The following is a 26,074-nucleotide window of genomic DNA, read 5'->3' as shown; positions in this document are numbered from 1 at the left end:
TTGCTGTGCTTCTCCAGCACCACACTTTTTGAACCTTTGGATGGATTTTCCACTTACCATTTCTGGTTGTTGCAGATCCTACCCCTATGATGGCTCAGTTAGTAAAGCCCAGATGTACATTGAGTCTACCGATCCCAGGTCAGTGTTGAGTTAGCTGAACCCATCTGGAGTGTTGTGAGGAATCCCTTTAGGGAATAAGGAAAATCAGTTGTGGCTCATGGTTATGATTGATATCCAATGATCATCTCCTCCCACACTTACTCCTGGAAATTGTGTGGATTTGAGCCAAAATACAGGTCATTCCGCTCTAATGTGCATTTCATCAACATGAATTGGTTGTAATGCGATTGATGAAGATGGGATACTGTTTCTAAAGTGGGAACTTTAAAACTTTAAGTGCTATTTTTATTTTGCGATTTTAATATAGTGACGGGGTCACACAACAATGCAACCATCACAGAAGAACTACCTGTACGAAATTATTTCCCAACAATCATGTCTCCATTTATACAGGATGGAAGAGTCATTACCTGGATGCAGAACCTATAAAACTCCATGCAATGGAGGAAAAGATGTTAAATACAGCAACAGAAAAAACAATTAATGTTGTAGACATTTGTGTAAAGTTTTTGGATCTGTTATTTACTTCGCTAACATTTGTGATCAGTTTTCACTTGCACAAATGGGTTTATTTATAAGCTGCCATCTCTGCCCACACCAGTCTTCACTGGGTCTTCCCCAAACATTGGCCTTATGTATCCTTGCTCTCACCTTTACAACTTGCACAGTATATACTATAGAATTAGATTAGATTAGATTAGATTAGATTACTTACAGTGTGGAAACAGGCCCTTCGGCCCAACAAGTCCACACCGACCCGCCGAAGCGTAACCCACCCATACCTCTACATATACCCCTTGCCTAACACTACGGGCAATTTAGCATAGCCAATTCACCTGACCCGCACATCTTTGGACTGTGGGAGGAAACCAGAGGACCCGGAGGAAACCCACGCAGACACGGGGAGAACGTGCAAACTCCACACAGTCAGTCGCCTGAGGTGGGAATTGAACCCAGGTCCCTGGCGCTGTGAGGCAGCAGTGCTAACCACTGTGCCACCGTGCCGCCCGAATGTATTGATGCATTGGATGTACTTCTCAACCACTTTCAGGAACAGATCAGTAAGGGTTAGATTGTACTGCTCAGTGAACAAGGAAGTGTTAATTGGTTATTTAAATTACAAAGTTACCATTCACAAGAGTGACAATGACTCTTCTGAGGGCATAATGACTTTATCTATCAAGTAGTTAACTCTCACAAAATAGAGTTATTTAGTATGGACGCTATTTTCATTTAAATTACAGAGATTACTATGAGTAAATCAAGATCCTCTTATATAGAGGCAGATTTATGGACTTTGAGACTCTGGATCTGTTTCTGGCATAGGACTAGGGCTTGGCTACCACACCAGTCTCAAAGAATCCAAACTGAAGCATGATTTGGAGATGCCGATGTTGGACTGGGGTGTAGTTTTTAAAATTGAAGCAGTGACAGTGTAAAGGACTGATTTTTGACATCTTGTCTGCACAGACAGAACTTATCATTGCCCTTGGGTGGCAGGAACACAATAATTTGCCTTGGTGTCTCTGAACAGATTGCTCAGCTAGTAGAGTATATCCTTGTGACTACTGAAGGAAGGATTGGATTCTGTTGGGGCCCTGATACTACCAACAGTTTATTACAGTCTGATAACATTCTCCGACAAGGTCCTGCCAGGATCTCAGAGATTGAACTAAAGTCATATTATTGCTGGACCAACTGAAGTCAGCGCATACAATCATAGAATGTTTACAGCACAGGAGGTGATCATTTGTCTGGACAGGCTCTCTCAAGAACAATTCACTCAGTGCCACTCCGATGACTTTTCCCCATAGCCCTGAAAATGCTTCTTTTTTGGCTAATGATCCCATTCTGTTTTGAAATCAATGATTGAGCATGGCCTCAAGATGATCCAGTGAATTCCAGATCCTGTCCACTCGCCGCAAAAAAAAGCTTTGTCCTCAATATTATCATCGCTGCTTTTTCCAGCATTTTAACAGATATCCTCATCTTCTCAAACAATTTCTCATTAAATACTCTGTCCAGGTCCCTCAGTATTTTAAAAACCTCTGTCAAATCTCCTCTCATCCTCCTCTTCCTCAAGGAAAATAGCACCACATTGTCCAATCTATCTATCACATTGAAAATCCTCATCCTTGAAACCATTCTCATGAATATTTTTCACATCCTTTCTAATGCCTTTGCATCTTTCCTGAAATGTGATGCACAGAACTGGGCATAGTGTCCCATTGAAATCCAATCCCATGGTTTAAACATGTTTATCATAACTCTTTTTGCTTTGATGCATTCTGTCCCTATTTCAAAAGATCTGATGCCTTCTTTAATAAAACACTTTCAAAATGTCCTGCAACCCTTAATGTGTGCATCTATCTCAATTTAGAATTATGACCTTTATATGGCATCTCCCAATTCTTCGTAACAAACATATCATTTCACAATTTTGGGCAAGAAATTTTATCTGTCATATATCTGCCCATTCTACCTTCAGTTTGCCTCCTTTAATATTCTCCATAGTTCATAACACTAACTCAGCAAGGGCAAAGGAACCAACTCAGCACTTTGTTGGTTTTTATCTACAAAGATTTAGATAAAAAATAGACTGTTCTGTCTGCTAATACTGAAAAGAGAGTTTAAACAGTTTCCAGGCAATGTAATTCAAGCATTTTGAGTGGAATGAGCCAACTTTGTATACGTGGTTTTAGATATTTTCCCAGGCCTCCTGACTCAAAGGTAGAGACACTGCCACTGCACCACAAGAGCCCTCATGCAGGTGGTTTCAGCTATTTTTAATCAATCTGTACAGGTGCATAATAACACACTTGTGAAGCAGGTGGGACTTGAACCGAGGCCTCCTGGCTCAGCTGACAGTGGTTGTATAATTACTACTAGGCCAGTTTTTCACTGAACTTAAATTTCAATATCTGCAATGTGGAATTCCATGCAGGTGGCTTTACACTTTGCTAAACTAGGTTCAGCTGACTTTGCACACGTTGGATTCCAGGTTAGTGCCCTTTGACCCATTTCATCTCACATTTCCAGAATACTAACACCACCTTCTTTCCACTACAGCTCCCAGCTGTTTACTAAACTTAATCTAGCCTTAAACTCAACTCGCTTACCGCAAAACCCTTCGGACTGTTAACAATTCTGCCACCCTCCATAAACCAAACTTCAACCAAAACTCTGCTGCTCATATTCAAACTCTTGTCCTGCAACACAGCCAAATCTGGAACACTACTTCAGGTTTACTTTCTCTGATCTGTTAACACACCTGGAATGAGGGCATTGACTTCTGATGCCAGGCTAGGCTCCTATCTGCTGGAGTTTACAGCAGTAAGAGAGAGCTTGATTGAAATGTGGAAGTTCCTGGGGATTTTGACAGGATAGATTTTCTGCTTATGGGAGCATCAGAGTTATGGCTCACCATTCAAAAACAAAGGGCTACCTATTTAAAGGAGAAATTACAGGTAAGTGGGAATGTGGACTAATTAGATCAACCAAAACCTTATTGAATGGCAGAGCAAGCTTGAGGGACAAATTGCTGCTTCTTCTAACTTGTATGTGTTTATGTTCATGTTACCATATGCATTTTTTGGAAGGATAAAAGCAAAACACTATGGATGCTGGAAATCTGAAATTGAAACTGACTGAGGAGTCATATTAGACTTGAAACATTAACTCTGCTTCTTTCTCCATGGATGGTGGGAGATCTTCTGAGTTCTTCCAGGCTTGCTGAGTATTTCCAGCGCTTTCTATTTTTCTTACTTCTGGGAGGTGTTTAGAAGATAGTTGAGGCTTATATATTGAAGACTGAGTTGGACATATTTTTAATGAGTAAGGAATGAAGGGAAAAGGCAGGAAAGCAGACTTAAGGATTATGAGAAATATGGAACAACAATGAGACATTCACAACTTGTTAAGTGAAGAAATTCCCCTTCACTTCAGTCCTATGTTATTGATTCCTTATGCTGAGACTGTTCCATGTTTTAGATTCCCTAAATAGAGCAATCTCTCAGTGACTACCCTGTCACTGTCATTTGTTTACTCAACATAGAGTCATAGAGTCACAGCATGGAAACAGACCCTTCAGTCCAACTCGTCCAGGCCGACCAGATATCCCAACCCAATCTAGTCCCACCTGCCAGCACCTGGCCCCATATCCCTCCAAACCCTTCCTATTCAGATACCCATCCAAATGCCTCTTAAATGTCATAGGAAAACTTTTCAATTCCAGAAACCAAGCTAGTGAACCTTCACTATACCATGTCCAATGCAACGATACCCTTCCTTATCCTGTACTTGAGAGACCTTCCTTATACTTGGGAGACCAAAACTGCACAAAAGTACTCCAGGTATGGTCCCACCAAAACTTTATAGGAGAAAGTGAGAACTGCAGATGCTGGAGATCAGAGCTGAAAATTCCTGAAGAAGGGCTCATGCCCGAAACGTCAACTCTCCTGCTCCTTGGATGCTGCCTGACCTGCTGCGCTTTTCCAGCAACACATTTTCACCAAAACCTTGTACAATTATAGCAAGATTTTATTTTTATTTCTGTACTCCCATTTCCTTGCAATGATGGCCAATCCATTTGCCTTCCTGCTTTGTTGGCAGTACCTTCCTAATTTTGTGTTCCTTGTACCTATATAATCAAATTTCTTTGAGCGACAACATTTGGAATTTTCATTCCTTTTAAAAATGTTCTGCTTTTCAGTTCTTATCCTTCCCCACATTATACACCATTGGCCATATTGTTACCCAAATACCTGACTTTTTTATATCTCCCTGCCGCCTCTTTGTGTTCTTCTCACAGCCTATCTTCCCATTTGACTTTTTACTGTAAGCAAACTGAGAAAGGTTTCTCTCAGCAACTTTGTCTTAGGTTATAAATAGCTGAAATCTCAACACTGAATGTTGTGGCACTGTGTGAACTAAAGCCTGCCAAATTGAAAATACCCTGTTTATCCACTTTTTGCTTCCTGTCCAGTAACCAGATCTTCCTCCATCCAACTATATTACTCTCAATGTTTAAACTTTTGCGTGGCACCTTTTCAAATATCCTTTGTAAACCCAATAATGCTATCTGTACTGGTTTCTCTTCCCTGTTATTGTTGATCTATTCAGCAGAAACTTTGTTGTATATCTTACTGCGTCACATGTTTTCTCTTGTTGCTACCTCCTTATGCAAGTTTTCACATCTGTAAACTACAAATAAAACTGAACCTTATCTTACCCTTTAAGCTGCATCCTATAATGGGTTATACTAATCAACTAAGATAAATGTCACAGATCACCTCAGAAACTTTTTGGTTGCAAGTTTGTGGTCAGTGGTAGTAACAAGTTCTATGCAGTTTAAGTTTAGAAAAGTAATCTCAATAAAGCATGCAAATCCTATAAGAAATAGCAACTATTATCTAGTTAACTAAATTCTAATATCATGAAATATGTATCAGAAAGTTATAAAATATAACATGAAAGCAGATTTTGATTTTACTTTCAATGGGAGTTGAATATATACTAAAGAATAAAAGTTTGTAGGGCTAAGGGACAATAAAAGGGGGAGTGTGACTAGTGAATCTAAGTGAATACAGCTTTAAAATAGCCAGCACAAGAACAGTGAGTTGAGAATGGCCTCCCATGATATATGATCACTCAGAGAGTCATGCAGCATGAAAATGGTCCCTTTGGTCTAACTTGTTCACATCGACCAGACATCCCACTCTGACTTAGTCCCATTTGCCATCATTTGGTCCATATCCTTCTAAACCCTTCTTATTCATATATCTATCCTTTATGTTTAACTTCTGAGACCAACTGCACCATAGGAAGATGTAGCTTACAGAATTATCAGCAAGAGCTCTCAATATTTTTGCAGTCATTTCACAGAACTCCTACATTGGGAAAGAGGTCATTCAGTCCTTTGAGTCTGCATAGACCCTCCAAACAGCATCCCATCCTAACCCCATAACTCCACATTTACCATAGCTATTCCACCTATCCTGCACATCCCATGCAATTTAACATGGCCAACCCTACTTAAATAACACATCTTTGGGCTGTAAGAGGAAACCAGAGCACCCAGAGGAAACCCACACAGACACGGGGAGAATGTGTAAACTCCACACAGACAGTCACCCAAGGCTGGAATCGAACCCAGATCGCTGGTGCTGTGAGACATTAGTGCTAACCATTGAGCCACCATGTCACCAATTTATTTACAAAGAAATGTCTCATGTCTACTTTAAGGGCAGTGCAGCGGGGAAAGAAGAGTGTCAGTAAAGACCAGAGCCCAGTTTTGTTTGGAAAGATGTAGGGAAGGTGTTTCAGAAGGCTGTGGTGGATCAGCAAAGGAGCAATTGCTTCTGATGGACTGGAGAAACAAAATGCTGTCCAGGGTGGGGGTGTGGGGGGAAGCAGGGACCGGCATATAAGTCTTAAGGATGGGACAACAAGAATTTCAACGCGAGGAATAGGATATTTGAGTCAATTCTCTTGAAAACAAGGGAAATGAGTTGCAGGGTTTGGTGTGGGCAATTATACAAGTCATTTAATTTTGGATGATTTATAGTTCATTAACAGTAGAGGTGGCATGGTGGCTCAGTGATTAGCACTGTGGCCTCACAGCACCAGGGTCCCAGGTTCGATTCTAGCCTCAGGCTACCGCTTGTGTGGAGTTTGCACATTCTCCCTGTGTCTGCGTGGGGGTTTGCTCCAGTTTCCTCCCACAAATCCAAAAATGTCTAGGTTAGATGAATTGGCCATGCTAAATTGCCCGTAGTATTAGGTGAAGGGGTAAATGTAGGGGAATGGGTCTGGGTGGCTTGCGCTTCGGCGGGTCAGTGTAGACTTGTTGGGCTGAAGGGCCTGCTTCCACACTGTAAGCAATCTAACAGAGAAGCAAGGCACCTAACAAGAAGAATAACAAAGGTGTTCAGCAGTCAAAAGATAGAAGTGAGTACTGCAGTAACAGTCATTCTTGAATGTTGCTTTTTTGTATTATCTACAGGGGAGACCAATTCACCTGCCATCTCCTATTTTCCATTATTAATTCCCCAGACTCACTTCCCAGAGCACCAATGTTCACTTTGTTAGCTCTTTTTCCTTTTAAAATATCTATAGAAACTGCTTTCACATTTCTTATACACTCTAACGTTTCTTCCTTATTAACATTTTGGTCATTCCTTGATTTTTAAAAATGATTTGGCCAAAGTTCTGACCTGCCGTTTGTCTTTTTGCAATTATATGTTTTTTTCTTTTTTAGGCAAATATGGATTGTCCTCACTTCCTCCCAATGGACCGTGAGACCTCCACTTGGAATTTTTCTTTCTCAGTGGAATATATCTATTTCGTCTTCCAAAACATCTCTTTCAATATCTGTCCATTGACATAACCTCAACCTAATTTGCCAGTTCACTTCAGTCAGTTCAGTTTTCGTGCCCTCATACTTGCGCCTTAGTTACATGTAAAATACTAGTAATGAACCCACTCTTCTCTCACAGAATAGAATCCCTACAGTGTGGGAGCAGGCCATTCCGCGTGAGTCCACATCATACCCTATCTCCATAACCCCACATTTCCCATGGCTAACCCACCTGGCCTACACATCCCTGAATACAATTTGCAATTTAGCACGACCAGTCCACCTAACCTACACATCTCTGGATGGTGGGGGGAAACCAAGGTACTCGGAGAAAACCCGCACAGACATGGGGAGAATGTGCAAACTCCACACAGACAGTATCCAAACCTAGAATTGAACCTGGGTCCTTGTTGCTGTGAGACAGCAGTGCTAACCACTGAGCCACTGTGCCACCTCAAACTGAAAGTAAAATTCAACCATAGTATAATTGTTGTGATCTAGAGGCACCTCTGCTACGAGGTGTTTAATACAGGTCTATTATAGCCTGCTGTCTGGTTGGCTATTGAACATGCTGTTCTAAGAAATTATCCTGAAAACATTCTATGAACTTTTCTTCTAGGCTCCTTTTGTCAACTTGAATTTTCCAGTCGATGTTTTATAATTTTACAATACAAATTTAATGCTAGTGGCTCCCCCCCCAATGCGTCACACTGTCTGTAGCTTGTTCCCACAATCACCTGATGAAGGAGCGTCACTCCAAAAGCTAGTGTGTTTCCAATTAAACCTGTTGGACTATAACCTGGTGTTGTGTGATTTTTAACTTTGTACACCCCAGTTCAACACCGGCACCTCCACATCATGTCTGTCGCTTGGTATTTATTTTAATTCACATGTCAGATGTGGTGTCACTGGCTGTGTCAGTATTCATTGGCAGTCACTTGTTGTCCTTGAGAAGGTTGTAGTGAGCTACCTTCTTGATCCCCTGCTAGAACATGCATTTTAGGTAGACCTAGAATGTTATTAAGGAGGAAATTTTAGCTCTTAAACTCTGATCTAAAGATCCTCTAACCACAAACACCTGTTTGTTTGGATAACACCAGCATTCTGGAGCTCCCACATGCTGCAGCTGTACGACATCACCTATCCTGCCATTCTTAATTATTTTATTCAATTATTTTTATTTTCCTTTTTAATACATTTGTTGGCCTAGCCAGTGACACACTCGTCCCATGAATGAATTTAACAAACTCAGTTCAAACTCACATTCTGAGCTTTGTTACTCTGAGATGCCAAGTTTTATATGTTTTTAAATCTAAAGTGCTATCTGACCGCCGATATAGCAAAATTGGCTCTAGCGGTTTCCTTTAATTATCTAACTTCAACTGCTCTTCAACTGTAAAAGCCTATTTAAGACTGCGAAATTTAGATTTGAAATAGTAGATGTCATTAAAATATTAAATACGACCAATAAGTATAAAAATTTTTACAAAGAAATTAAGACATCCTAACTCTGCCAGTAAAGCTCAACACGTCTGTACTAAGTCTGAGGTGGCACTTGTGAAGAGAGATAGAGTTGAGGGCTGAAGTGTTTCATTTCTAGGAGTCAACATGACAGCTTTAGGAAGGTGGAAACCTGCAAAATACTAGAGGTGGCTGCACAGACTTACAACAAATAGCAATGGAACCAGATGAGCAGTTTTATGTGTCCAAAAGCAATATGTGAGGATGTTGAAGCCAATGAGTCTGTCAAAGAGGAAGGGAAATGCCCAATGACAATTGTCGTAAGTGACTAATCAAATATGTTTATGACACAGCGCGCCAACATGCCAACCATCAAGCTGAGGATCCTGGGATTACTGGACCTAAACTCAACTGGAGGAATTACTTCACATTTGGTACAGGTTGCTTAAATGCAAGCCTGTCTTACAGTTATACAGTCATGGAGTCGTAGAATCATACAACATGGAAACAGACACTTCAGTCCAACTTGTCCATGCCAACCAAATATCCTAATCTAGTCCCATTTGGCCTATATACCTATAAACCTTCACTATTCATGTACTCACCCAAATGCCTTTTAAATGTTGTAATTGTACAAGTTTCCACCATTTTCTCTGGCAGCTCATTCCATACATAACCACCCTCTGTGTGAAAAAGTTGCCCCTTAGGTTCCTTTTATATCTTTCCCATCTCACCGTAAACCTATGCCCCCTAGTTCTGGACTCCCCCACCCTGGGGAAAAGTTAATATCATTCTCCTGGCAATTGCACTACTCTGTAGTCAGTGAAGATCAGTATAAGGAAGGTGAAACTAGTTAAGTTTTTTAAAATAAGACGTATTGTACACAGTGAATTGAATGGGTTCATTCCATGGAAGTGGTATTTCTGTAAGATATTCCTTTGTAGCTTTCTTTCTGGATATCGAATCAGTAAAATTCTGTGCACTTAACATATTTTGAAATCAATGATAAGCAGGTATGGATGAGGCAAAAGTTGATTGGATGTACAAATAATGATATTATATAAAGACTTTTGCACAGAGGGAAAATACAACCAGATGAAGTGTGAGCACAAAACATGGGCGGATGCTGTTCAACAAATGCTAATTTGACCTTTTTTTTCTTCTCTGTTCCCACAATCAGTGGGCAGTCACAGTAATCAGCAACACATACTGATTGCAATCAACCAACTTCGCCACATACTTCGTTGACTTTAAACTGGTTTCTGCAAGGAGACAATACGTTGGACAAACAGTTGAAACAATTGCCACCCCCATGCCATTTGCTTTTGTATGACAATTGGTTGGAATTCAGTGACAGCAAAATTCAGTGATAGCAAAGTCTACCAACATAAGCAAAGTTAAAAAAAATCACACAACTCCAGGTTAGAGTCCAACAGGTTTATTTGGAAGCACTAGCTTTCAGAGCACTGCTCCTTCATCAGGTAGCTCCTGAAGGAGCGGTGCTCTGAAAGCTAGTGCTTCCAAATAAACCTGTTGTTCTATAGCCTGGTGTTGTGTGATTTTTAACTTTGTCCATCCCTGCGCAACACCAGCATCTCCTCATCATGGCTAATGTAAGCAAAGGAACTGACCCAAAAATCTCTGAAGGGTAAATGTATCTTGTGGTGTAGTACTCAGTAAGAAACAGGAGACTTCAGGCCATAGTCTACACCAGGCTAATCTCAGCCAGAATAAATGTGCCAATTTTACAGTGGCCTATTTGTCCACTTTCTTGATGCAAATGAATAAAAAGATCCAGTATGGCCGATTGCAATTAGGTGAGTCCTGTTGAAAGTGTGGATAACAAGTGACAGCAGAGTTGTGTTAAGCTATGCTGGCTCCATAAGCTCCTGTCCATCTCTGTAACAGTTTAACATAATGAACAACAACCAGTTAAAAGTTGCTGGATGTCACTGTTCCTAACAAAGGGGTCAATTATTTCAGAGGCAATAGAAAGGGAGCAACAGGGAGATGGCGACATGGGAGGGGAGCTACTTGACAAAGTCTTGACAACCTCTTAAAATTCTTATCTTCAGCAAGTTCAAAATATTACCTAGTATGTGTGGTCATACATCCTTTAAAGTTACATGAACAAAATAAATCTTTCCTTCTTAGGCAGTGCCTCGGGACTGAGGATGATGTGATCCCACTCTGGTTTCACGGTTCTTAAATGGCTGCTAAATCTAGTGCATAATCTGCAGGTGCTGCCACAGATGGAGCATGTGGTATTTTGAGGGTCAGGTAGGTTAATCTGATCGGTTATTTGGAGGTTTGCATACTCCTCCTGACACCTTGACTTTGCATATTCCCAACAACAATGTCTTTGGTGTCTTCCCAAATGAGTTTTCTCCATTTGGTCAGTCACAGGCCAGGGTTTCCTATGAGAAGATTCCAAAGTGTTCCTGCTGTTCTTTGGGGAGTCTTCTGTTGTAACTAAACTATAAGTGGATTAGCTGCTTTGGGAGCCTAATGTCAGGCAATTGAATTACACCCCCCCACCATAACCTTTGGAATTAGTTTTGAGTAATCAGTGCCTCGATATTGGACAAATTGGCTTTTGAGCAGATATGCTGTTTAACAGTCATTCTTGTCAGCAAATTTGCAGGGGTTTTGCAAAGGTAGCACTTCTCCAGTGTTCTGGGGTGCTTGCTGTCAGTTGCCCAAGTCTCTGAAGCATAAATAAGTGCAGGTATCACCCTGCTCAGTAAACCATGATCCTAGTCTTAGGTCCTAAAAAACCCTTTTCCCCAGTCAATTGGCACATTGATTAATTTTGTCGTCTAGGAAACAGAAGATTCTACAGACATGGAAAATAGTTCATATTTTTCAGGCTGTGACATTGGTATGAATTGCTGGAAGGAGATGTTGTGCCATGGCAGCTGGTTGGAAAAGAAATTCAGTCTTAATGATGTTAAATAAAAAGGCTGACTTTCTCATTCGCTTCAGAGGTGTGAACAATGACCTGGAGCTCTGTTCCTGAGACAGCTCAAATACAAGTGTCTGCATTCCAGAGCTCAAATCAGATTTCAGAGTGATTCTGGCTTTACATTGAAGGTTTGACGTTGCAAAGGACAAAAGAGCAAATGTAAGATAAACAGAAAATACCTGGATGTACAGTTTATCTAAAAAGAGAAGTTGGGATGTTGATAAGTTTCATTATTTCTGCAGGTGGTTAATGGTGTGACTGGTGTATCACAGTCACTGACATGATCTTGTAAAAACATTCAGGAAAGTGGGGGCGGGAGATTGGTGGGGTGATTTCTGGACAAATATAGCTGCCGAGAGACTAATTTCCAGGTGTACGCTCTGCTGAAAGCAGTTTTATCTGCCAGTTTAGCAGTAAACCACTTCTGAGGTCTCAGGCTATTTGATAATAGTACCTTGAAGGCTAACAATTTATTTAGGACTCTGAAACTTTGGAAAATCTGGGCATAATTTCTTATCCGTTTTGCCAGGTCTACATAAGTAATGGGACTGACGAATTTTTTATTTGCTTTTTTTTGCATCTTAAAGAATTGCTGTCCTCCTGGATCCACAAAAATAATTCTAAGTTCCTGGCAGTCTGAATTTTTTAACCCCACTCTCCATTCACTCCAAATCTCCCACCATCTACCCTGCTGGAGGCCTTAGTGTTGGAATAATTCCCCAGAGCTGTATCAGACCTCTGTGTGATACTTGCAGCTCTCAGTTGATATGAAGAAAAAGCCTAATTTCTGGGGATTTATTAGATTAGATTCCCTACAGTGTGGAAACAGGCTTCAGCCCAACCAGTCCACACCGACCCTCCCAACAGTAACCCACCCAGACCCATTTCCCTCTGACATAATGCACCTCGCACTATGGGCAATTTAGCATGGCCAATTCACCTGACCTGCAAATATTTAGACTGCGGGAGGAAACCGGAGCACCCGGAGGAAATCCACGCAGACACAAGGAGAACGTGCAACCATTGCATACAGACAGTCGCCCGAGGCTGGAATTGAACCTGGGATCTGTGAGGCAGCAGTGCTAACCACCGAGCCACTGTGCCACCCCAATCTTCAGGAACACAGTCCAGACATACTTTCAGTGATCCGGTCTGTAAGTCAAACCTTAATAAGTGAAATGGAGATCAAATTGGCTGCGATGAGATGTTTTAAGATCCATTCTCTCCCTATCTCCATATTCTCACAAACATCTGAGATTAAGCCAGTCTAATCACAGTGTGGGTGTGACATTTGATCCTGAGATGAACTTGCAATATCATGTTTGTACAACGTCAAAAATTGCCTTCATCTTCTTAACATCACCTTTGACTTCGCACCTTTTCATCTGCTGCTGGCTCCTCCATTCATGCCTTTATTACCGCTAGACTTGACAATTGCAACACAGTCCTCAATGATCTCCTTCTTCCAACCCGCTGGTAACTGAAGGTCATACAAAACTCAACTGCCATGTCTTGACCTGCAGAAAATCCATTTCCCCAACCATCAATGACCTACACTGGTTCCCAGTCAAGCAATCTTTTGATGTAAAATCCACATCCCTGTTTTTAAAATCTGGCCCAATGCCCCTCTCCACTTCTGCAATCTCCTCAAACTCAGCAATTCTCAGAAATATCTATGTTGCTCGAATCCTGATCAGTTGTGCATTCCAAATTTAAATTTTCCAACATTGCTGGCAGTGTATTCAAGTGCCAAGGCCTCCAATCATTGGAATTTTCACCTCATACCCTGCAATCTCTCTACCTCACTCTACTCATTTCAGATTCTTCTCAAAACACACCTCTTTGAGGAAGCATTTGGTCTGACCAAATATCTCCTTTTGTGGCTTAGCACCACACTTTGTTTAGCAATTCTCCTATGAAGCACCTTGGATATTTCATTACATTAAAGACACTGAACAAATATAATTCATTGCCATTAAACCACTTTCCTTTGACAAGGTTAATCCCTCAAGGCTATCCCTGCCCTGAATTGCAATCAATTTTAAGCACGTTTTTCCTCTCATGAGACAGTAGAACTAATAATAATTTAGCACCACAGTAAAAATGATTTTTGGGTAACTCCAACAGCTCAAACGCTTTCCACAATGTTACAGCAGCTCACTGCAATCTGGCCAAAATCTCAGGTCATACAAAACTGTCAGGGGCAGTTTAGTCTAAGGAGGCAAGCCAGGAGTTACAAAACAAAACTAAACAAAATATATAAGTAAGGGAAACAATGGGGGCAGATGAAATCTGAGTGAGAATCACCGCAGGGTGGAAGAGAGTTTTCTTTACTCGTTCACAGGGTGTGGTGCTCCAACCAGGTCACATTTATTGTCCATCTCTAATTGCCCTTCTAATTGCACTTGCAGTGAGCCGCCTACTTGAACCACTGCAGTCCATCATGGTTATGTATACACACAGTGCTATGAAGAAGGGAAATTCAGGATGTTGATCCAGCCATTGTGAAGGAGTGGCAATATATTTCCAAATTACGACGGTACGTGGGCTTGGAAGGGAACTTACAGGTGGTGGTGTTAACTGCATTTGCTGCCCTTATCCTTCAAAGTGGTACAAGTCGTGGGTTTGGAAGGTGCTGTTGAAAAGCGACTGGGTGAGTTGTTATGGGTGCCATAATTACTCCACAAAAGATTTTTAAAGCTGACATGACTGACAAACATCTAGGTATTGTTAGATTTCATACACAAAAATTTTAACCAAGGCTGGAAACACCCGGTAATTTTAGCCTCACAAAGAGGTAACTGTGAGTGAACTTAAGGGGGGTGTATTAGATAATTAACAACACAGAAAATTTTTGAAAAAATTAAATCCAGACTTTGTTTCAGATTGAACTATAACAGAAAAACGAGGGTCACAAATTCAAACTGGAGTAAGTCAAACTCGCAACTTATTTCAAGACATTCTTTAAAAATCAGAAGTAGTTACTCTATACAGTAGATTTATGGGTAGGCAAAAACCCTGGAAGAATCTTTATAGAATACTTTAACAACCCACCAAGGCATCTTTGACAGCATTGTCCCAACACGTGACCTCTACCACCTCAAAGGACAAGGACAACAGATGTGTAGGAACATCACCAGCTGCCAATCCCTCTCCAAGCACACACTATGCAGACATGGAAGTACACTGCCACTTCTTCAGTGTCATTGGGTCAACATCCTGCATCATACAGCAGCATGAATACTCCACACCACCAAGGGTTGCAGCGATTCAACAGGCAGCTCACCACCATCTTCTCCAGGAAGCTAGCTAAGCACGCATCCAGTCAACGGATAAGGAAAAGACACAGGCTTCCTCACTCATGCTTTTCTTGTGAGCAGTATGGATTCGTGAGACTCCATTGGAGGTAGACTACAGATGTGAATGCAACAGGTTGTTTTGGGGTCTCCAGGTTAGGGAAAGGCAATCAGCCTGGCTCCCTGCATACTTATGATTATTATTTTGCAGTGTTCACATCAGCAGAGGACTGGGTATGTCTTGCTGCTGTCAGCTGTCGAGATTTGCCCATGAATAATGACCACTTGTAAGAGATAGTGGCCTTTGGGAGAGTGGGAGGGAGAGGAAAAGAAATGGGGGTAAAAAGTACATTTTTTCATTGTTGAATAAGTATTGCAGTCAACTTTGTGGCTGAGCCAAGGAATAAAGCGAGTGCAGCTTTAACTTTTCCTATTTTAAAAGCAGATAAGCCAAGTTTGCTCAGTAATTAGGTATATTCTCAGTCAGTTTAGCAAACTAGTCCAGATAAGTTGGTTAAAGAGAGTACTGTTGATAGGGTTGAGTTGAGATAATTGAATTCTATTTAAAACTGAAATAAATTCCAGCTAACACTCAACACCCACTTTCCTGTCAGCCTTGCAAACAAGCTCCAGCACTTAACCAAGTGGCAGCAAATACGTTTGAGATACTGCAGCCCACCTACTCAGTGATGATATTTGTGTCCCTCCCTGCTCAGTTATTAACAGCTGAAAAGATGATAAACGGACCTTGGTGATAAGAACAATGTAGCTCTGATGCTGAATGTACTAATTGTTTCTCTCTGGAGGGGAGTTTACAGTTTGTAATCTCACCTTCTTCAGCAAAGCTTGGTCTTCTGGGACTGGGCACTGTTCCACTGCTTTCCAGAACTGTTCTAAGGTCACTGCAAACAAGCAAAAGAGATGAAAGAGCTTTATGTCTTTAGGATCTTTTTCTTCACTTTTAGACGAGATTTTAAGTGCTTGACATCTATATTTGGCCATTTTCAGAGCAAAAAATACAAGTATTTTATTTCTCATACAACTGTAAGTCATGTCAAAATCCATCCGTTCAATCAAGGTTTCATTCCAAATTTTTCCAACATGGCTCTTTAAGCCTTTTGTCTACCGTGTTTTCTCAGCCTCCTTGCTGGAATGCTTTCTCAGCGTTTGTTGTAGAGACACAAGTGAAACCTCAGTTTAAAATCTCATCTGAAAAACTGCATCTCCGGCAATACAACATTCCTTCAGTGCTACACTGAAGTGATCATATGCGTGGCTCAGTGGTTAGCACTGCTGCCTCACAGCAACAAGGTCCCAGGTTCAATTCCAGCCTCGGGTGACTGCCTGTGTGGAGTTTGCAGGTTCTCCCTGTGTCTGCATGGGTTTCCCTCTCAAAATCCAAAGATGTGCAGGTCAGGTGAATTGGCCAGGCTAAGTTGCCCATGGTGTTAGGTGCATCAGTCAAAGGGAAATAGGGTGGGTTACTCTTCAGAGGGTTGGTTTGGACTGGTTGGCCCAAAGGGCCTGTTTCCACATTGTAGGGAATCTAATCTAAAAAAAATCCTCTCAGAAGGGCATGAAGGATTCCACAGCGCTATTCAAAAAGGAACCCTCCTGACTAACTTTTATCTCTCATACAAAATTACTACAATGACCAGTTGCTTTTTTTGTTCATTTCTCTCTAGTGGAATTTGCTGAACACAAATTGGGTGCTGTGCTTCCCTATGACAACAATGACTACAATGTCAAAATACTTCATTGGCTGTCAAGCAATTTGGCATGTCCTGAGGTCAGGAAATAAATGCAGCTTCTTTTATTATTGCTTGAACCATTTAGGATGTAAACATGTAGGAAATTCCTCCAGTATATATTGCTAAGGGACAAGTCAGATTCAGGCCAAAATGAGATGTTCTGTTTTGAACTTGCTGCTAAAATGATTGGCAAGGGGGACTTTGACATTATTCTTGACGAATGATGTCATCCAGTGCAAAATAATAAAAAAACAAGCTGCAATCAAAAACAGGTTGGTAAGCTTTTGTAAAGTTATATCCAGTAGATATTAGTAGGGTCTGATGACTTGCATCCAACTCTATAAAGCATTGCATTGCCCTATTTAGCTCCAACTTATTAATTGCAAGGAGAAGTCTATTATCATTACTCAAGACACTTCAGGTCAGTAGAAACTTTGAATATAATATGACATTTTATTTTACATAAGCATTGTGTTTATATTACACTGAAAAGAAAAGCAGAACTACCGCTGCATGCAAATGCTCATTACTTTTTTTGAAGCTTATTTTTTCTACTTGTGTGGGTGGCTGAAAGGAGAGAAAAGGTTATCTGCTACCTACAGAACATTGTGACAGACATAAAACTGTCTGACCCACATCATTTAAATTTTAGTTAGCAACTGTACAGAAGCTGCTCTTATCTTTTAAAAAAGTTGGTTTTGAGTCTCTCTAATTACTGGGTTGGTTTATACCTCCAATTAGAATAATTTCACAGTTGTCTCTGAGTTGTAACAACATTCTTCTCAGGAGTATTGTTAGCTCCTGTGCAGTGCATTAATCTGTGGACTGTGCTGCACATTACAAGTTCCCACCAATGGTTATGTGCCCCCTCATGTGCTGCACTTGGTGTAAATACAATTAGGGCCAAGTTGCATTCTAAAGAGAAATCACCCTGAGATTAAAAATGTAAATAAAATAAAATAATATTAAAGGTTTTTACTAAAGTAAAATCAGAACAATGGGGAACTGATAAAACTGATAAATGATGATTGCATTTTCAGTTGCATTTTTCTCTGTCTGTTGTACCGCAGGAAACTCTCGAAGCCACCCAATACAATATGAGCGCGCGAATATTAAACAAACTCATCTGACACTTCTCATCCCACTATTTGAATAGAGGTGCCAATCTGCTCATTTTCCATGTCTAACTTGGCTGAACTGTGCATTAGAAATAGCAGAGAGGTTAAGGTGGTATTTCACTTAAAAATCAGTCTTCAACCTAAAGATCCACACTTGTGTAATTAAATAACTGTGAGCTTCTTTGTCAAGATGCACTCCAGAAGCTGGAAACTATTGTCTATTTCTTTTCGTTTTTTGGAATGTGTGCATTGCTGGGTAGGTTTTGAACTGCTGCAGTCCCATCTGGCATGGACACTTTGACAGTGCTGCTGGGGAGTTCAAAGATATTGACCCAGCTTCAACATAAATTTAACTCAGGATGGCATGCAGCTTGGAGGGAATTGCAAGTGGCAGTGTCGCAAGCTCTCTTTTGTTTGGAAAGTTCTGTCAAAAAAGCCATGCTGGATTGCTGTTGTGACCCCTTTTATAGTAGATGACGAATGGTGAGAGCCTCAGAAGTACCAAGGATCACAGGGACCTAGGTGTACTCGTCCACCCTTAAGGTATCACGACAAGCGGATTAATACTTCTTGTCATTTACATAAATGATTTGGATGCGAGCTTAAGAGGTACAGTTAGTAAGTTTGCAGATGACACCAAAATTGGAGGTGTAATGGACAGCGAAGAGGGTTACCTCAGATTACAACAGGATCTTGACCCGATGGGCCAATGGGGTGTGAAGTGGCAAATGGAGTTTAATTCAGATAAAGACGAGGTGCTGCATTTTTGGAAAGCAAATCTTAGCAGGACTTATATACTTAATGGTAAGGTCCTAGGGAGTGTTGCTGAACAAAGAGACCTTGGAGTGCAGGTTCATAGCTCCTTGAAAGTGGAGTCACAGGTAGATAGGATAGTGAAGAAGGCATTTAGTATGCTTTCCTTTATTGGTCAGAGTATTGAGTACAGGAGTTGGGAGGTCATGTTGCGGCTGTACAAGACATTGGTTAGGCCACTGTTGTAATATTGTGTGAAGTTCTGGTCTCCTTCCTATCGGAAAGATGTTGTGAAACTTGAAAGTGTTCAGAAAAGATTTACAAGGATTTTGCCAGGGATGGGGGATTTGAACTATAAGGAGAGGCTGAACAGTCTGGGGCTGTTTTCCCTGAAGCTTTGGAGGCTGAGGAGTGACCTTATAGAGGTTTACAAAATTATGAGGGGCATGGATAGGATAAATAGGCAAAGTCTTTTTCCTGGGGTCAGGGCATCCAGAACTAGAGGGCATAGGTTTAGGGTGAGAGGAGAAAGTTATAAAAGAGACCTACAGGGCAACTGTTTCACGCAGAGAGTAGTATGTTTATGGAATGAGCTGCCAGAGGAAGTGGTGGAGGCTGGTACAATTGCAACATTTAAGAGGCATTTGGATGGGTATATGATTAGGAAGAATTTGGAGGGGTATGGGCCGGGTGCTGGCAGGTGGGACTAGATTGGGTTGGGTTGGACAGTTGTACCGAAGAGTCTGTTTCCATGCTATACATTTCTATAACTCTAAGCAGTTGAGTAGGCATGTGAGACACTTGCCTTTGTTAGCCAAGCCACCGAGTTTAAGAATAGAGAGGTTATGTTAAAATTGTATTAAAAAAGTTTGTTAGGCCATAACTGGACCATTGTGTGCAGTTCTGGAATCCATATGATGGGAGGGATGCGATTGTATTGGAGAGGGTGCATGGGAGAATACCCAGGATGTTGCCTTGGTTGGAGAGTGTTAGTTATGAATTATGAGGGGCATAAGACAGGGTAGACTGGAAGAAAGATTCCTCTTGGTAGAGGGATCAATGGCCAGGGGCCTCAGAATTAAGTTAAGTGGCAGAAGACTTAGAAGGAATACGAGGAAGATATTTTTCACCCAGAGGATGTTGTGAATCTGGAACTCACCGCCTGTGAGGGTAGTAGAGGCAGAAACCCTAATTGAAGAAGTATTTAGATGTACACTTGTGATGCCAAGGCATACAAGGCCAAGTGCTAGAAAATGTGATTAGAATAGTTAGGTGGTTGTTTCTGATTAAGTAAAAACGAGGACTGCAGATGCTGGAAACCAGAGTCTAGATTAGAGTGATGCTAGAAAAGCACAGCAGGTCAGGCAGTATCCAAGGGTTTTTGGTTAGTGCAGACTTGATCTGCTGATCGGCTTTGCTCTGTACAAGAGCTCTCTATGGCACAGTGCACTGGTAGTGGAAAGAATGAAAGTTTAAGATACAGAACAGAAAAGTGATCAAACTACTGGAAGGTATTGATTCTCTTGAGTGTTGTTGGTGCCACACTCATTCAGGCATGTGGAGAATATTCTGTCACAATTGTGCCTTGAAGATGGTAGACAGGCTTTAGGGAGTCAGGAGACGAGTTATTTGTCTCAGAATTCTCTGACCTTCTCTTGTAGCCACAGTGTGGTTGGTCCAGTACAGTTTCTGGGAAGGCTAACCCCTCCCAAAGATGTTGATATTTTAAGATTCAGTCTTGGTAATACCATTGAACATCAAGGTAAGATGTTTCAATTTGCTCTTGCTGGAAATGCTCACTGCCTGGCCTAAGTGTGGTGGATAGGTTGCCACTTGTCAGTGAATCCTGAATGGTGTTCAGTTCTTGCTGCACATGGACACAGAATGCCTCAGTGGCTTAGGAGTGACAGATTGACTTGAACACTGCAATCATCAGTCTTTACTTCTGACCTCATGATGGAAGGAAGGTCATTGATGAAGCATTGACAAAGATTGGTTGGGCCAAGGACACCATCCTGAGGAATTCCCACTAAAGCTGAGGGTTATTGTTGAAATGCACAAATATGCTGCACTTATCCAATACTTACAAACTAAACATGCCACAAAAGGTGAGGAATCATCCATTCCAATCCAATATGGTATGGCAAGAAATTGCTAGTACTCTATTGCATGATTTGGGATCAAAGGGATTAATTGAGATACAAAAGTCTGGAAATCATAGCATCCCCAAAATATCTTTTTTATTCCACTTTTCTCTAGTCCTAGAATCAATGTAACTGAAGTGCAAATTTACTGGATCAAAATTTACTAAAAGCTCCATAAAACTATCCACTGACTGACTTGTGCCATGCTAACTAACTGGTGTTAAAACCCTAGTTTTGACTGAATAGAAACTGATAAAGTAGATGTTTAGAGTAATGGCCCATCCATCCTACTCTTCCTAAGTCCTCTGAACCAAAAAGTTGTGGGTCCTAGTCTGGTGAGTCATAGAGATGTACAGCATGGAAACAGACCCTTCAGTCCAACTCGTCCATGCCAACCAGATATCCAAAATTAATCTAGTCCCATTTGCCAGCACTTGGCCCATATCACTCTAATCCCTTGCTACTCATATACCCATTCACTTTCCTTTTAAAGTCTTATTTACAAATGCTAGGCTTTAACTTCTGTGTAGTGCTGAAGGTATGCTGTAATGTCAGAGACATCATCAAGTGACTGTAAAATACTCTACTACATTATTTGAAGAACAGCATTCTGGCTATATTTTGTCAATCAACAACTCAAAAACAGGGGAATCTGACCATTTCACTTGGTACTGTGTAAAAACTGAGAGTTGAAAATGGTGCTGCTGGAAAAACACAGCAGGTCAAGCAGTATCTGAGGAGTAGGAGAGTCGATGTTTCGGGCATAAGCCCTTCATCAGGATTGTGGAGTGGAAGGGGGATGAGAAATATATAGTGGGTGGGGCTGGGGCTGAGGGGAAAGTGATAGGTGGACGCAAGTGGGGAGGGGGGGTTAATTGTGATAGGTTGATATGGAGGTTGGAGTGGACAGGTGGGAGGGAAGATGAAGAGGTAGGACAGGACAAGAGGGAAGTGCCGAGTTGGAGGGTTGGATCTGGGATGAGGTGGGGGAGGGAGGATTTGGAGTGAAGTCAATGTTGATGCTGTGTGGTTGAAGGCAGACGATGAGGCGTTCTTCCTCCAGTTGTCAGGTGGCTTGGATTTGGTGGTGGGGGAGGCCCAGGGCTTGCATGTCCTTGGAGAAGTGGGAGGGGAACTTGAAGTGGCTGGCCACAGAACATGTTGATTGTTGTGCATGCGTCCCCGAGACGTTCCTTGAAATGCTCAGCGTGTTGGTGTCCTATCTCTCCGATGTGGAGGAGACCACATCAAGAGCAATAGACACAGTGGATGAGGTGGGTGGATGTGCAGGAAAATCTCTGCTGGACGTGGATGGATCCTTTGGGGCCTTCGACGAAGGTGAGGAGGGAGGTGGGCGCAGTTTTTACATGCGGCGGCAAGGGAATGTGTTGGGTGTGGAGGGTGAGCTTAACGAGGGATTTGCGGTGCGAATGGTCTCTGCAGAAAGTAGATAGGGGTGGGGAGGGAAATATATCTCTGGTGGTGGGATCTGACTGAAGGTGGCAGAGGCAGAAATGGTGGAGGTAATGCCCTGCATCTGGAGATTAGCGGGCTGGAAGACCATTAGTGGGAGGACCGGGGGGGGGGGGGGGGGGGGTTCTACCCTTGTTGCGGTTGGAGGGGTGGAGTTCAAAGGCAGAGATGCGGGAAGTGGAGGAGATGCACTGGAGGGTATTGTTGACCACTTGGGAGGGAAATTGTGGTCCCTGAAATAGCAGGACATCTGGGATTTTCTGGAGTGGATTTTCTCTACCTGGGAGTAGATATGCCAGAGGCAGAGGAATTGGGAGTAAGGGATAACGTTTTCACAGGAGAGGGTGTGGGAGGAGGTGCAGTCAAAGTAGCTGTGGGTATGAAGTACATGTCCGTATTGAGTCGGTCGCTGGAAATGGAGATGGAGAGGGTCCAGAAAGTGGAGGGAGATGTCTGAGATGGTGAACTTAAGGTCAGGGTGGAAGTTGTTAGTGAAGTTGATGAACTGTTCAACCTCCTCGTGGGAGGAGCGTCAATACAATCGTCGATGTAACGGAAGAAAAGGTGGGGGATGTTACCAGTGTAAGTACAGAAGATAAGACTGTTCCACATACCCTTCATGGGCAGGCATAGCGAGGGCCCATGCAAGTGCCCGTGGCTACCCCTCTGGTCTGGTGGAAGTGGGAATCAATGAAGAATTTGAGGGTGAGGACCAGTCCCGCCAATCAAATGAGTGCGTTAGTGGAGGGGGACTGGTTAGCTCAGCAGGACAGGAAGAAAAGGAGGGCTTGTAGGCCTTCGCCGTGGGGGATGGACGTGTATAGGGATTGATGTCCATGGTGAAGATGAAGTGTTAGGGGCCTGGGAAACAAAAGCCAATGAGGAGTTGGAGGGCATGGGTGGTGTCCCTGACGTATGTGGAGAGTTCCTGGACCAAGGGGGACAGGATGGGGCTGGATAGGTTCAGTGGAGCAGTAGCAGGTAGAGACAATAGGTCGACTGGGGCAGTCAGGTTTGTGGATTTTGGGTAAGAGGTCGAACCAGGTGGTGTGGGGTTGGGGAACTATGAGGTTGGAGGCTGTGGATGGGAGGTCCCCTGAGGTGATGAGATTGTGGATATTTTTTGGGAGATGATGGTTTGGTGATGCGAGGCGGGGTTGTCGTCGATGGGCGGTAGGAGGAGGTGCCAGTCAGTTGGCATTTGGCTTCAGCGAGTTAGAGGTTGGTGCGGCATACTACTACTACTGCATTGCTTTCATCCACCAGTTTGATGGTGATGTTGGGATTGGAGTGGAGGGCTGCGCATTGTGAAGGTGAGAGGGTGGAGTCAGTGAGAGGGGTAGACAGGTTGAGACAATCAATGTCATGCTATGCAAAAGCTGCCTTTCCCACAATGCATCATTCGCTGTGAAGAGCTCTTGAACATCTTGAAGTGATCAAAGACAATGTATAAATTCTTTCTTTAGTCACCAAATTCCTGACTGATTGTATAACTATTTGCATTGTCTTTATTAATAGAAATTCATCTAGTCATCTTATGAACCTCATTCCATTACAGTTTTGTAATTTCCTCTACAGTGTTATTACCTCATTATTAAAAAGGAACCATCTTTACATTTTATAACCAACAATATAAGTCCATTTGGAACATTTTGTTTGAAACCCTTACATTTAGCTGAATTTCACTATAGTCACCTGCCAAACCCCTCTACATGGTAATGAACAGCTGATGTGAAAAACAGCAGCAATAAACAGAGTTGGAATGAACTTTACAGCGTGGGGCTGTTGTTCAACAAATCCTGTCTAAGAGTGGGAGAGGCTTTGTGCTTATATGTGCAGGTCTGTGCATTTGTTGCTGAAGTGTTGGGGATAGAACAGGATCAAACTTCAACATGATGTTCCTGTAATTAAACAGAATGTTAATCAAGATCAATTTATAAATAGTGGTGGTTGAGTCATGAGAGGTGGCTACATCCCCTGGAACTATATGTCAACAGGTCAGCAACTACAAAGGAGTGATAGCAGTAGCGGAAACTGGCAAGATAACAAAAAAGAAGAAAAGAACAAGGTTGCCAGCTAAGGAGTAACTTTGTTGCTTGTGGAAACTAAATTCAGGAACGTCTGAGGTAGTCTGGTCATACTGACCTCTGCACAGACAAAATGTTTTAAGTTAATATATTAGAACATAACATGGACATTAGTAAGACACTCTATTGGCCAAGGATTCAAATTAGAGATTAAGTTATCAGGACAATAGCAGAAGCATTACCGTACTTTGTAATGTAGTCATTGTAAATTTTTCTTATACAAGCTTTTTCCCCTTGACTCTCTGATTTTGAGCTTTGTGGTATTTTCTTGAGATATGGTTCCTAGAATGCAGGGTTGCCTTCAAGTACCTTACCAAAGAGGCTCTTTTTCATGGATAAGGATCAATAGCATCAATGCTGGCAGGTTATTCCATGATAGCAAGACTGTACTTGAGACGAATCTCATCTTCACTTGACATACATATGCGGTTTCATCATGTGCATATTGCATACTGGGAACCCCAACAGATTTCTCTTTTCTTAATCTGGTACACAAAAAAAAATGTCCATGGAGGCATTCTGGCTAAGATGAACTAATTTAACACAAGCCAGGAATTAAACCTACACTTCCCCTTTCATCATTTCAGTTGCTTAAAAATCATTCAGTTTCCTTTCGTTAAAACCACATAATCTAATACAGAGAGAAACACAGAGTTGGATGAGATTTTACAATAATCGTTACAAAAGTCAAAAAAGAGGAAAATACTCAACACTAAATGCTTTCATTTACGCTTAGGGTTTGAAGTTACTTTGTGTGACAAGAGCCTGGAAACACTTAACACATTTGTGTGAAATTCCTTTCTTTGTGGGGTTAATGAAGGCTGTTAGAATTAAAAGTAACTTCATAAAAATGGCTTGCTAATGAGTTGAAGTAGCACAGCATTATCCAAGTTTTGGAAGTTAAACAAAGATATTTGCATACTGACTGAAGAGATATTGTTTCAAATTATGAAATGAATGATGCAGTTAAACTGTTTACTTGCAGTCCCCGGCTTACGAATGGATTCTGTCCTTGAGTACATTAGTAAATCAATTTGTATACAAGTCATAACTCAATACAGTACAATATAAGATATATGCTTGTAAATATGAGGAAATGTTTGCATTTTGGATCTTTCAAATTAACATGCATGTGATCTTGCTCATAATTACAAGTGTTTCTAAGTCAGATTTTCATAAATTGGAGATCGCATGTAGGGATAAAATAAACTGACCACATTTGCTAAAATAGATCCAGAAATAAACAATCTTCTTTCCTTGACTGTCTCCCACCCAAATTAGGGGTATAGATGTTAGCTTGTGGGACATTAATAGAGTGCCTTTCAAGTAGCCTAGTCAGATATAAGGATCCAAAATATATTTCATAGAATCAAAGAATCCCTACAGTGTGGAAACAGGCCATTTGGCCCAACAAATCCACACTGACCCTCCAAAGAGCATCCCACCCAGACCCATTCCATAAGACCATAAGACATAGGAGTGGAAGTAAGGCCATTTGGCCCATCGAGTCCACTCCGCCATTCAATCATGGCTGATGGGCATTTCAACT

At 41.7% G+C, this 26,074-nt stretch overlaps 1 protein-coding gene and 1 long non-coding RNA gene across 7 annotated transcripts in view; one reads left to right on the top strand and one right to left on the bottom strand.

Moving 5' to 3' along the window:
* The window catches only part of acoxl (acyl-CoA oxidase-like), a 417,467-nt gene that overhangs the window by 46,222 nt on the left and 345,171 nt on the right, over positions 1 to 26,074 (bottom strand). For all 3 annotated transcript variants that reach the window (XM_060848850.1, XM_060848867.1, XM_060848859.1), the window contains one exon: positions 16,031 to 16,101. In XM_060848850.1, the coding sequence (XP_060704833.1) occupies positions 16,031 to 16,101 (71 nt within the window). The remainder of the gene's footprint in view (positions 1 to 16,030; positions 16,102 to 26,074) is intronic.
* LOC132830941 (uncharacterized) overlaps positions 1 to 26,074 on the top strand; it is a 558,005-nt gene that overhangs the window by 519,877 nt on the left and 12,054 nt on the right. The window lies entirely within an intron of this gene.

The sequence above is a fragment of the Hemiscyllium ocellatum genome, chromosome 3 (assembly GCF_020745735.1).
Source record: "Hemiscyllium ocellatum isolate sHemOce1 chromosome 3, sHemOce1.pat.X.cur, whole genome shotgun sequence".
NCBI classification, from domain to species: Eukaryota; Metazoa; Chordata; class Chondrichthyes; order Orectolobiformes; family Hemiscylliidae; genus Hemiscyllium; species Hemiscyllium ocellatum.
Note: the sequence above shows the minus strand (reverse complement) of the source record. Positions and strands in the feature narration are given on the sequence as shown.